General features: G+C 43.1%; 1 protein-coding gene across 1 annotated transcript in view; it reads left to right on the top strand.

Moving 5' to 3' along the window:
- Window positions 1-14,126, top strand: part of Cfap54 (cilia and flagella associated protein 54) — a 301,678-nt gene that overhangs the window by 138,168 nt on the left and 149,384 nt on the right. Inside the window, exons 40-41 of the mRNA XM_055627824.1 lie at window positions 10,025-10,177; window positions 11,980-12,171. Of these exons, the coding sequence (XP_055483799.1) occupies window positions 10,025-10,177; window positions 11,980-12,171 (345 nt within the window). The remainder of the gene's footprint in view (window positions 1-10,024; window positions 10,178-11,979; window positions 12,172-14,126) is intronic.

Raw genomic sequence — 14,126 nt, 5'->3', positions numbered from 1 at the left:
TCTGAAGAAGGCTTTGAAGTACTTTGACTTACTTGATGGGCCTACATAGGCCCATAGTGAGTGACACTATTAGAAGGCATGGCCTTGTTGGAGTAGGTGTGGTTTTTTTGGAGAAAGTGTGTCACTGGGGGTGGGGCTTTGAGGTTTCAGAAGCTTAGGCCAGGCCTGGTGTCATTCTCTTTTCCTGCTGCCTGCTGCTCTGCATGTAGAACTCTTGACTCCTTCTCTAACACCTTGTCTGCCTGTGTGCCACCATACTTCCTGAGAGTGGACTAAACCTCTGAACTGTAAGAAGCCCCAATTAAATGTTTTCCTTTAGAAGATTGCCATGGTCATGTCATCTATTCACAACAATAAAATCCTAGCTAAGACACTTGTTTTTAGCCGATGAGACTCCAGAATGTTTTTTTTGCCGGTGCAACTTGAAGTATTGAGGCAACAGACTAAGAAGAAAATAGAGGGGCTGAAGATAGATGGCTCATCAGTTAAGAGAGCTTGCTTTTGTTTCAGAGGCTACGAGTTTGGTTCCTAGCACCCACATTGCATCATTCATAACTGCCTGTGACTGCAGCTCCAGGCAATTTAACACTCTTTTCTGGCTGGCCTCTGTGGGTATCTTTGCATATATGGCATGCTCTCATACATACATATATATATGTATATATATATATATATATATATATATATATATATATGTATAAAGATAAATCTAAACCCAAACAAAACTAATCATGATTAAACAAAATACTTCTTTAAAGAAAAAGATGAGAATGAAAATAAAACCTGCACTGTATTGTGCTTCTCAAGTGTCTATGTTTCTGGGAGCATAATCTTCCTTTTAGGATATTAAAATTCTTTCACTTGTTATTTATCTACTAATCTTCTCCATGTGTAGATGTGTCATTAGTCTCATACAGCTATTTGTCGAATTGGTCCTCCAGCTATCCAGTCACTTAGCAAATGCTGAGTATCTGTTAAGTTATAAATGCTGTCATAAGGTATCAAGAATTAGAAGATGAATGAGATTAGAGATTTGTCAGAGAAGAGTTTATGGTATGTTGAAGGAGATCAATAAGGTGAGGATTGTAATTGATAATATTATTACCATCTCTGTTGCTATAAATTGCAATAGTGAAAAGCTAGTATTCTCCTTTGAGGACTACAGGGCAGCAAAAGTCAGCAAGGATGGCAGGAAGTAGGCAATAAAATATACATAGACAGCAGGATGAAGGGCCTCAGCTTTATCTGGAGAGCAGAGGGGGGGAGCCAGGCAAGAGGATGCAGGGAGGAGAGAGTCAAATGATCTCTTCAAAGAATCTTCTGCAGCAATGTAGAAATAGGTTCAAAGGAGCCCAGGCAGAAGCCAGAGAGTTGCCACTCCTGCCTTAGATATGAATGGAGGCCTGCAGCTGAGGAGTTAGAGAGGGAGCAGACATAAAAGAAAGGGAAAGGAAGACCACAGGACTTGATGTTGTTCTGACGAGGAAAGGAGGAGCTCACATTGTCATGGGATCTTCAGCAGGTGCCTGGGTGGATGACGACATCTTCACCCAGACTGGAAATCAACCAAAGGAGCACAGGTCAGAGGAAAGGGGTGCTGTTGCATTTCTGACATTGCCTGGATGCTTGTGGAGAAGCATAGTGGCTGGTGGCTGGGGGATGCCCAAGAAGAGGCATGGGAGAGGCGGCTGATGAATACCAAAGAGAGGCATTGCATAGATGGCTGGCAGATACCAGAGACGAGATACTGAGAAGGTGGTTGCTGGATACCTAAGGAGGGACATGTGTCAGGGTTGCCGGTGGATAGCTGAGGAGAGATACTGGGTAGGTGATTGGATGTGTGAATGTGACATTAAGAGTGAGCTGGCTGACCCCCCTCAGGGGGAGGTCATCAAAGAGCAGGCCAATCAGTTCCTGTCAGAGACAATGCCTGTCCCTATTACTATGGAACCCACTTGGACACTAAACTGCCATGGACTACCTCTGTGCAGGGGTTCCAGGCCATCTCCATGCATGGTCCTTGGCTGGAGTATCAGTCTCAGAAAAGACCCCTGTGCCCAGACTTTTTGGATCTATTGCTGTCCTTGTGGAGCCCCTGTCCTCTCCAGGTCTTTCTATCTCCCACTTCTTTCATAAGATTCCCTGCACTCTGCCCAAAGTTTGGCTATGAGTCTCAGCATCTACCTCGATATCCTGCAGGGTAGAGCCTTTCAGAGACCCTCTGTGGTAGGCTCCTGTCCTATTCCCTGTTTTCTTCATCCTCTGATGCCCATCCCTTTGCCTTTCTGAATGGGGATTGAGCATCATTTCAGCTAGAGTCATCCTTCTTGATTAGCTTCCTTAGGTATACAGATTTTAGTGTGTTTATCCTATATTATATAGAGGAAGACAATGCAGCCACTCCTGATGAGACCTGATAGACTAGGATCAGAGAGAAGGGGAGGAAGACCTCCCTTATCAGTGGACTGGGGAGGGGTGCAGGTGGGGAAAAGGGAAGGAGGGTGGAATTGGGAGGAGAGGAGGGAGGGAAGTACAGGGGGGATACAAAGTGAATAAACTGTAATTAAATATAAATAAAAAAATTAATAGAAAAAAGAGTGAGCTGGCTTGGAGAACTGTTCTGTCTTCAGTTTATTGGTGGTGGTTGAAGTCAGGGAGAGTTAATGTGGAGTATACACCTGAGGACATCACATTTAGGAAGCAATGGCAGTCAGAGCATGCTGTGGCTATCCAACAGCACCAGGTGACTCCCGTATCTCATGAGCTCACCATAAGAAATGCCCGTTTATTGTGCAATAATATTGAATATCAAGCTGCTGACACCATGATGAAACAGCCACCTTGACACAGGTTCTATTTGCTGAATGGATGACTTTGTGACTGTGGAAATGATGAGGGGGACAGTGGAAACCTTTGTGTTGGGGGGGCGGTGCTGGGTAGTATCTGCAGTGATTCAGTGAGTAGTGAATCGCCTTTCAGAAAGCCTGGATCTGGGGGTGGGGCTTGCGCATGCTAGGCAAATGTTCTACCACCTTCTGGCCTTCCATTTCACATTATGTATGTCTTTACATTGGAGGAAGAGAAGTGTATTCATAAGAGCCATCAAAGAGATGGGAGCCTGGCAACAGAAGAGAATGGCTCTTGATGGAGCAAGGACCTTGAGGCAGAGACTTAGGTGCAGACAGGGGTGTGGAGGTGTTCTTTCTGTTAAGGTGGAAAGAAGGGTAAGAAATTAGACTCCATGCAGGAAAGTCTGTAAGGCTGGAAGTTGAAGTCATTCTCATTGGGTAAGAGAGACTTTCTTAATGATGGGGTATAAAGCATAGCCAAGGTTTCTAAGATCGAAGGGTTCAGGAAAAATACAAGAGTGGACACAATGAAAGAGGAAAGTAAGAGAAAAGGGAAATGTTTGTAGATCATTGTGGACCTAGAGGATGCCACTGGTGACTCTGCCTTTATGGGTTTCCTGAGATAACCATCCTCTCAGGTTCCATATTCACTTGGAGGATCACCTTCTAGTCACATATGACTCTTCTCATCAAGGAGTATGAGTCTTCCTTTTTTTTTTTTTTTTAATTTGTATTTGTCTACAAACCTTGGGGGATGGAATATGTCCCCTGTTTCAAGATCCTCACTCAAATACAATTACTATTATAGTGTCCATTCTATAGAGACTAGCTACCATTGTGAGAAATCATGTTAACCATGCTTGTAATCAAAATGATGACTCCCATCAAAGGGAGAAGAACAGCATACGGGGATAATCATAGTCCGGTGCACCAGGAGATGCTAATCGGTGATGGATGTGATGTGTCTGAATGCACTGTGGTTGTCTCTTATTAAACTGTATTTGTGCAGACATTTGGGGTAGGTGAATGGAGGGCCAAAGGAAAGGCAGACCAAGTCAAGGTATAGTGCCCCCTTGATTTGCAACTATGTTGAAAGTATGCATGGTTTGAGCTGTGATCAGAATAGTCATATTTGAGGAAATAAAAACTTGAGAAAACTATATGACAGTGGTGACACTGAGCTGGAACTCAATATATATATTTTTTTAATTTTCATGGCCTTAGGAGATAGATATTGTTGTATTCACATTATAGATAAGAAAATCAAACATTCCTAGTAAGCAGAGGGTTTTTTTTTTAAATTTAAGCCCTACTCATGTTTATAACTATGTTGGGCCTTGGATATGTATCTATAAAATGATTCTAGTTTTATTTTTATAAGGCAAAGTCCACTTGTGATAGGTTCCACACTGAATCCTAGCTTGAGGACCTGAGAATTTCTTACGGCATAAAAACATTTGGTGGTAATACTTTTAACTCTTCACAGCCAATATTGTGATGCCCTAGAGCCTAGAGACATTTGGTGTTCACATTATTTAACAGCATCCTCTTCTCCCTTCAGCTATTTAATAATGCATATGTAATTTGTATAATATCAGCAGGATCTGGAAAAGTGAGACTAACTTGTTTTATATGTTACTGTGTGGATAAGTAGCTTGCTTGCTCATTAGGCTCCATCTGGGAGACAAACTTAGATGTGTCTTTTATTGAAACTTTTTTATATGCCATCCAGGACCTCTATCTTGAGTATTGATCTGACTGGATATTTAAGTTCTTCCATAGGGCTGGTTAGTCCTTAGCTATGTTGCAATTTTCAGCCTCTGGCAGGTATGTTTTATTCATGTCTATGGGAACTGGGATGGATGTGATCAAGCGAGTAGAAAGCAGATGTCATCCTCCTCTCGAGGTTCCTTCTTTAACAGGTCCATCACTCAGGTTTGGAGGACCAAACACTCAGGTGTTTCCTTTCTGCATGGGTACAGTGAAATGCATAATAGCCCTACTCATAAACCCCCTACTCTACTCTTCTTTCTTAAAATTTTTAAACTATCAGAACACTATTAATGACTTTGAAATAATTTCTGGAATGATCTGTGGAGAATTTCAGAGAGCAGTCCCTTGAGGTAGACCTATGGAGTTGAGCCTGGAACTCATGATGCTTTCTTTCCACTTGCATGAGTGTGTCTCATGGAAACAGAGACAGCTGTACCATCACCACCACCAGAACCCTAATTAGGTTACAAGGGAAAGGTGTACTAACACTCTTGAAAAAGGAAAAGTGAATTAAAAAAAAAGGAAGTGAATAGCTTAAGAAAACCACAAAGAGGAGTCAGGTATCAATAGAAATTCTGTAAAGACAAGTAAGAAGCAGGAGGCTCATTCAGACCGTTTATTTTAATTACGCTTTTAGGGTTTAGCCTGGGATGTCAGTTGTATTAGATCCAGTTCCATGTTCTGTTCAGTTGTTACCTCTTCATTGTCTGACATGATGTCCAGTATGCTCCATACTTACAGTCATGTGACAGTTCATGGTTGGGATACACTATGAAAAGGAAGTCACTGGGCAGTTTCATTGGTGTGCTGAGAGTAAACAAAGACACCTAATGTCACTAGATGCTGTAAGTTCGGGAGACTGCCATCATGCTGAACAGTGTTGTGAGGTAGTGTAAGCCTGTGTTTTAAAGCTGTGTAAGTAACAGTAGTGAAGTGACTCTCTGTATATCAAATGTTTACCCCACAAGAGATACTTTTCCAGACACTTGACATACAAGTTAGAACAGTAACCTGCTGAGGTGAATGTTATCAACAAAATTTAATGGCTATTTAAAAATTAGGCCTGGAGAAAGTAACTCATAATTTATTTATTTTAAAAATTAAAACATATCATTTCCCTTCCTTCCAACCTCTTCTCTACCTCCTCTCTTAAGTTTAAGACCTCTTTTTAAAAAGTATTATTGTCACACACACACACACACACACACACACACACACAAATACAACTCGTTGAGTCATTTAGTGTTTCTTGTATGTGTTATATGTTATTAGGGCTGACAACTTGGTATTGAATAACCAGCTGGGGGTTGGTTTGCTCTGGAGAAGACTCAAACTGCTGCCCCCATCTCAACAGTTGCTAATTTTCTGTAACCCTTCATCTAGAGATAGAGCCCATCCATTTGGAATGTTAAATGGTGGTAGACTTGTTCAGGTCTTTTTGAGGCAGCCATACTGTTGATACTTCATCGGTGTGCCTCTTACTAATATGTGAAAGTTTTCAGACATCTTCTTTTCTCTTGGCTTGTTGTTATGGAGCACATGTTTCTGGCCCCTCAAGATTCATGTGCTGAAATTCTAGGCCCAGTGGGATATTAGAGGTGGGGCCTTTAAGGAACATGTAGGTCATGAGGGTAGAGTCCTCATGTATGGGATTGTGTTCTTTGAAGGAAGCACAGGAGAACACACCAGTCCTCTTTTTGGGATGTGAAAGGACACCTTTTGAAGGTAGCACTCAGTAGTTAGGAGAGAGGGCATGTTGGCACCCAGTTTAAAACCTCCAGCCTTCACATCTGTGAAAGATGAATTTCTTTTGCTTATAAGGCATGCAGTGTATGGCAGTTTGATACAGTAGCCATAATTGACTGGGATATTTGCTTATCTTCTTTTCTCAGTTTCTAAGCAGAAAATAAAATCAGAAGCTAAGGAATTGCATGATAAAGAGAAAAACCCTGACAAAACCTGAGGTGTTGTAAATAAGGGTAGCGGTGTGAGGGGTTGGGTATGAGGAATACAGGGTATGCTTTGCTGGGAATGTAGACATGGGGGACTGAGATTAGCCTACCAAAGAGATTATCAATAAAATGAGCCCAAGCCACACATCTTTGAAGACCTGAAGTCATTAATTTGTTAACAGAATCCTTTAAACACCTATCATGTATCAGGTAGCCCGTACTAGGGGAATAGTAGTGGCAAAATGAACAAGGCCTTGGTCTTCAATGAACTTCACCCCCGTGGAGACTTCCAATGAGCAAGTAAGAGCATAACAGTGATTTGGGGATAGTCTGAAAACAAAAATGCTCTGTGACTAGGGTGGTGGAGGGAGGCCCCCCTGAGAAGTTAACAGCTAGGAAATCACCTCAAGGAGTTTGGAATGCGAGACATACCATGCCAGAGAGAACAATGTTCTAGACCAGTGGTTCCCTGATGTAGCAACACTTTAATATAGGTCCTCATGTTGTGGTTACCTCAACTATAAAATTATTTTTGTTTATTATATATACAATGTGTGTTTGCATGTACGCCTGCAAGCCAGAAGAGGGCACCAGATCTCATTATAGATGATTGTGAGCCACCATGTGGTTGCTGGGAAATGAACTCATGACCTCTGGAAGAGCAGCCAATGCTCTTAACCTCTGAGCCATCTCTCCAGCCCAAAATTATTTTTGTTGCTACTTCATAGCTGTAATTTTGCTAGTACTATGAATTATAATGTAAATATCTGATAGATGGGATACCTGATATGAGGACCCTGTGAAAGAGGTTGCAACTCATATGCTGATAACCACTGTAATGGACCAAAGTAAGCCAGTTGTGTTAAGCCTGTGGGCTGGAAGCATGCCTGATATATAAGGGAATGAAGGGTAGAATAGTGTGAGGCAGGCGGAGCAGTTGGGGGAGTCAGTTCCCATAAGGTCATGGAGGTTATATTAAGAATTTTAGTGTTTTCTGAAGATGATGGAGGGATTAGGAGGAAGGTTTGAAGCAGAGTGACACAAGAAAGTTTACATTTTAAAAGGAATCTTCTAGAAACTGTTTTGAGGGTATATAGTAGGCTTAACTAGGGCATAAAGGGGGAGGCTTTAATTCTGAAGGAGGTATCAGGGCCCAGGCATAGTGGAAGTGGAGAGGAGTCCTTGAGGGATGTGGGACTTCAGGCATTTTCTGAAGGGCAAGTCTATGACTTGCTGTGAATTTGATTTGGAACCTGAAAGGAGAAGAATTAAGGATGGTTCTAGCTTTTGGTTGAACATCTATGAAGATGAAGCTATTTTCTACTGAGAAAGACTGGAAGGAAGTAGAAGTGTATGTGTTTGTGTGTGTTTGTGTGTGTGTGTGTGTGTGTGTGTTAGGAAGTCAGCTGGGGACATGTTAGGATTGAGTTGTCTGCACTAACAGCCGTGTGGATCTTTAGATGAGCGAGAGTTTCAGGAGGGGCTAGAGCCCAAGATAAAAATTTAAGAGCCACCAGAACATTGATATTTAAACACAAGACCAGGAAAGATCTTTATGGGGGTGAATATAAATTATGAAGAAAAGAAAGGCATCTAAGAACTGATGCCTGGGATTCCAAGGTCAAGAGGTTAGGTTAAACAAACAAACAAACAAACAAACAAACAAAAGCCAAAATGGTTGGTTAGACTGAGGAAAGATTCTGTTCTGAAGAGGAGACTCCTGATTGAAGTTAGTTAATGAGGGGATGGGAAACAATGAGTGCAGACAACTTTTGGGGGAAATTTTTGGTAGAAAGTGGAACAGAGAAATAGGATGATAGCCTGAGGGGAAACAAGTGAAGAGAGAGATCTTTTTCATTTTTAAAGATAAGAGAAATCACAGCAAAAACCACTGTTGGGAATGATTCCACAGAGGGGACTAAGCATGCTTTGAAGGAACTGGGAATTGAGAATCTCTAGGGCGAGGGTCTCCATGGGCAGACAGGCGCTGGTGTAGGGACTGGATGAATATCTTCCAATCTCCCTGGCTTGCTTTGATGCTTTATTTCCCATGGAGTGGGCAGGAAGTCACCTGCCCCCGCTTTCAGCAGCAGCTCCCTGGTAGCCACTTCACAAATCTAAATCAGTTGAGAGAAGACAGTGCCTCTGTTGAAGGAGAAACAGTCACAGCCCCTGTCTCTCGACTACTCGAACAAAGCTGGTATCTAACCTTTCTCAGATACCTGTCTGTAGGTGCAGGTCCTCCTGGGAAGCATGTCCCTGATTCCCCATTGGAGAAAATAAACGTAACTCCTTTAATGAAGGCCTCAGGATTGCTAAGTCTGCTCACTATGTCTCACACTCCACACCATCCCTACTGTCTGTTTGTCCTAACTCTACCATCTGTCTGTCTTAACGCTGGCATAAAAATACTTCTCTGTATACCATTTTGAGTTTCAGAGTATGATGCTAACCTTCCAGGCCCCTCCACACCTTCTTTTTCCTCATCTGTAGAATAAGGGTGATATTGGTCTCTATCTCCTGTGCTTGTTTTTAGGATTAAATCAGCCATAATAATTGATTAGACTTTGCGCTGGAGAGGTATCAGTGTGTCTTTTCCTGCCCGTTTGTCTTTTTGACTTCCCTCACTCTATCATTTAATCAGATTCTCTCTTCACAGTTGACATTAATTCTCCCGTGTTGGAAAGCCTTATCTAGTCAACTAAGAGGCACAGTTTTTAAGGGTGAGGCCACGCTCTTAGTGCTGTATTAACTAGGAAGTGGCTACATTACCAAGACCTTAAATTTTTCCTGGGATGTTGTGCTTGTTTGGCTTATTGAAGAAGTAAATTCTTGAGCTATTCAGTGTGGAATCCTGAAAGCCCACACTCCTCATCTGGTCTCTATGCAGCTCACCTGCAGCCCAGGCTGATTCCTGGACTACTCTCACTACCTAGCATCTCGAAGCATCTCTCTCCTGGGCTCCCTTTTCTGGCACAGGTCGGAACAAATGACTGAGTCCAGACCCACACATGGCCTCAGCTGCTCTTTCTCTCTCATGGCCTGCCTTTTCCTTCCCTTCTGAGATCAGCTGCCAGTCTCCAAGATTTTTTTTTTTTAATTTCCTCCTCGCATCTATTTCCCAAGGCACCTGGGCTTTGAAGAGGTTGTTGAAAAAGAGAAGATTATTTCATTTTTTATGAAAAAGTAGGAGGCTTCATAAGGAAAATTGGCAAGATCTAAAGTTATTTGCATTTCATAAGAATAAAAAATTTTTAAACTTTTCTTTAAAAAAAGAACTTTGCAATATGCTAAAAAAAATTCATCTGAGTGTCAAGTGCCTGCTACAGGTTGGAGTCTTTGAATTCTGTAGCTGCAGGTCCCAGCCCAGAAGGTCTCTGAGTTAGAACTGTCTTGGAACTCCTTGGCTTGGTATTGCATGTCATCCTAATATTTTCTCCTCTATTTCAGAGTATAAACGAGCCAAACAGCTTGTCTGTGTGCCTGTGGATGTGGCAGACACTTTGAGATGCTTCAGAGAGACCCTAGAAAAATCCAAATATCATAACAGATCAGTCCGGCACAGCAGAAAGCTGCTTTCATTATTTCTTGCTCAGACCCAAGGTAAAGATTTTCACTCTTTCCCTTGATCTGTACTAAGGTTGGCTACCATCCTGTCGAATGTTCTGCCTCATGATCCTTTCTCCCCAACATGCTTCTTCGCTGGCAGCCATTTTCTATGTTGACTAGTAGATTTCATCATCTCTCTCTCACACATGTTATTCCAAGCTGACCTGCTTTTAAACTTTCTGCTTAACTAGCCAACTTCCAGGAATACAGTAGACTTAAAGGAAAATAATGTGAATTAAAGTTTTGATTCTTGGAGCTTTCTTTGCAGGTACAGAGCTGTGATTGTTTTCCTTTAGGAGATGATTGAACCATACCTAGTTAAGCAGAACCTCTTATCAGATGCCAGTCATCAGTCTTAAAGAAATTGATTCATTTAAAAATGAGCATCCATAAAATTTCTTTTACAGGGTCAGGGGAGAGGGAGAAAGAAAGAATGATGGAACACATGTGATATGAAAGCAGAAGAGGTGCTTTGGAGGGGAGAAAGCAGCCAGTGAAAGAAACAAGAGAGGGCAGTTAGGAGGGGTGAATATGGGCACAGTATGGCACTGGGGAGACAATTCAGTGGTTAAATGTTTGTCATACAATCACGAGGACTGTCTTAGTTAGGGCTTCATTGCTGTGAAGTGACACCATGACACCTCTTATAAAGGAGGACACTTAATTGGGGTTGGCTTACAGGTACAGATTTCATTAAGCTTACAGGCTTAGTCGAAGGGAAGCATGGTAGTGTGCAGGCAGACATGGTACTGGGGGAGCCAAGAGTTCTATATCTTGATCCAGTGGCAGCCAGGAGGAGACTGAGTGTTTTCCCGCACTGGGCAGGGCCTCAAAGCCCACAGTGATAGACTCCCTCCAACAACGCCACACGTACTCCAACAAGGCCACACCTCCTAACAGTGTCACTCCCTATGGCCAAGCATTCAAACACATGAGTCTATGGGGTGTTCAAGGACTGAACCAATGTAAACCAAAGCGTGCAGTCAACACTGCCATTGAGCAAGTGGTTCCCTGGTGCTCATTGGCCAGCTAGTCTAGCTCAATTGGTGTGTTCCGGGCAGCGTGGTAAATTAATCCTCTGTATCGTATTTACCTCCTGCAATTGCTAAATATATCGATAGACATGAGCTACAAAATCAAGGATAACGCCTCAGAACAGTTCTCCCAGCTCACCCTGATGCTCACTGGATGCTGATACAGTCTCAGTAGCTTACTCCTAGTCCTCAGGTTATGGACGTCAGCATCCATCACATCTTCTTCCTTGGCTCCTTTACATGGCTTTCCTGGACTATTTTTTTTTTCCTGTGTGTTCTCTGATGTTCTAACAAGGTAGATTTCCTCCATCCCTCTTTTTCCGTTTCATGTTGCTTATCTCTAAGACGTTTCTGATCCGGAGATGAACTAACTATGGAAAACCATTTTTAAGAAAGCAGACTCAACACTAACTTTTCCCAGCCTGTGGAAGAAGCAGAATATTAGCTCAGCCTTAGCCTTGCTGGCTTTCTGTCTGCAGTGTGTTAGCCTGTCTGTTTGTCCTTCTGTAGTGCTGTAGCCTGTTTGTCATTCTGCAGTGCTCTAGCAGGCATGGAAGCCCTTTTATAGTGCTTTACCTGAACTTGAACAGCCACAGACTTTAGAATCTATCCTGCCCCCCAGGGCTAAAAAACCTGCATCCCTCTGATCGCAGGAAAGCCCATCTATATACTCAGCCTGTCCATCCTTGGCATTTTCTCTACCTTTCCACCCTCCTGCTCTTTCTCCATCTAACATTTTTCATTTCTCACCCATGCCTTTAGGTGAAGGAGCGGCAAGCATCACACGATTAGACTCAAGGAAGGTGGAGTTTTGTCTGGGGACAGAAGAGATACACGAGTCAATACCCCCTGACCTTTCTCAGGAAAACTTCAGAGTTTTTAGTTCTGTGGAGAAAAGCAAACTTCCCTACTCACAGCTGGGGCTGGTCATTTCTTCCTATCATCAAACTATTGGTAAGGCCAACCAAATGCAAATTGTCAGTATGACCTTCAGTGTTAACATGAGACTGCACCTGTCCTGAGATGTTACCTTTTTTTCTCATTTATTTTATTCACTTTACATCCTTGTTGTAGCCCTTCCCTCCTCCCCTCCCAGCTCCACCCCTCTCTCCTTCCTGCTCCCCTTTTCCTTAGAAAAGGGCAGCTGCCTTTCCCATCTACCCCATCTCATCAAGCTGCATCAGGACTGAATATGTCCTCTTCCCCTGTGTCCTGGTAAGGCAGTCCCAAAAGTGATCTAGAAGCTAGCAAGTGGATCCCTGTCAGATGCAGTCCCTACCTCCCTTACTAGAGGACCCACTTGAAGCCTAAGCTGCTTATTTGCTATCTTTGTAGGGGGCCTAGGTCCAGTTCATGCATGGTCCTTGGTTGATGCTTCAGTCTCAGCAAACCCCTGGTTAGTTGGCTTTGTTGTTTTTCTTGTGGAGTTCCTGTCACTTCCAGGTCCTTTTCTCTTTCCTTCCACTATTCCCCAAGACTCCCTAGGCATCAACCAATGTTTGGTTATGAGTTTCAGCATCTGTTTTGAGATGGGCAGAGCCTCTCAGAGGAAAACTCTGATAGGCTCCTGTCTGTAAGCTTAGCAGGGTATTATCGCTACAACCCTCGCCCTGTTCTCTCTTTTTCTTTTCTTTTTTTCTTATTACTTATTACAGTTTATTCACTTTGTTTACTTTGCATTCCAACTGTAGCCCCCTCCCTCCTCTCCTTCTGGTTCCCTCCTTCCATCTCTCTTCCCTTCTATGTCCCTCCTCTAGTCCACTGATAGGGGAGGTCCTCCTCCCCTACTATCTGACCTTATGAAGATGGGGGAGATAGAAAGACCTAGAGGGGACAAGAGCTCCACAAGGAGACCAACAAAGCCAAAAAAAAAAAATGGGCCCAGGGGTCCCTGCAGAGACTGATGAATCAACCAAGGACCATGCATGGAGAGGACCTAGATGCCCTGCTCAGATGTAGCCTATGGGCATCTCAGTCTCCATGGGAGTACCCAAGTAAGGGGAGCAGGGGCAGTCTCTGGCATGAACTCGGTTACCCTGCTCGCTCTTAAAGGTAACATTTCAGAGTGCCTCAGTGAGTTTGGCCTAGGCGTGCAACTCTGAAATGTTACCTTTAAGAGGGAGCAGGGTGAGGGTTGTAGTGATGAGATGGCTCAGCCGGTAAAGTGCTTGTTGCTCAAGTGCAGAGAGCTTTGTTCAGTCCCCCAAACCCATGTGAAGGTGGAAGGCGAGAACTGACTCCACAAGGTATCTTCTGACCTTGACATGTATGCCATGAGATGTGCACGCCTACAACCCACCCCCGCAGAAATACAAACACTAATAAGAAATAAATTAAAAACTCAAGAATGATGAAAGAACTTGAACGCACAGTCAATTTATGACAGTCTTTAAGGCTATGATAGAACATTCTAGAGACAGAATATGCCTCCAGCCTCACCTGGCTATTACTCTTGGGCACTGTGAGATTCTAGCCCACCCCTCTGGCCCTTTTCTATTTTTTGCAACAATTGTAAGTTCCCTATGAGGATGGTGACATTGGCAAGTACTTCTGCTCTGTCCCAGACAACCTCCCTCTTCATATCTTCTCTTGAATGTGGCTTTTCTACAAACCCAGTAGTGTGTCCTTCACCTGTATTGTGTGACACCCTCTAGGGATACTGCCCTTTGCAGCAGACATTGTGCAACTGTCCCTTTACTTCCTAAAATAAAATGTGAAGTTCTTTGTGAGACGTGATTTCTGAAAATCCGTTATGGATCTGTAAAGACAAAATGAGGATGATTACAAAATGACTCTATAAGTAGATTCTGTGGCTCAATATATAAATGAGAAAGTACAAGTGATCGGATGCTGCCATGCCCCACGGGGAATCTCCACGATGATGGGTGTAGATCAACGCAGGTGTGGAA

Source organism: Psammomys obesus, unplaced genomic scaffold (genome assembly GCF_907164565.1).
Source record: "Psammomys obesus unplaced genomic scaffold, mPsaObe1.curated_primary_1811, whole genome shotgun sequence".
Taxonomy (NCBI): domain Eukaryota; kingdom Metazoa; phylum Chordata; class Mammalia; order Rodentia; family Muridae; genus Psammomys; species Psammomys obesus.
This window is presented reverse-complemented; position numbering and strand designations above follow the sequence as displayed.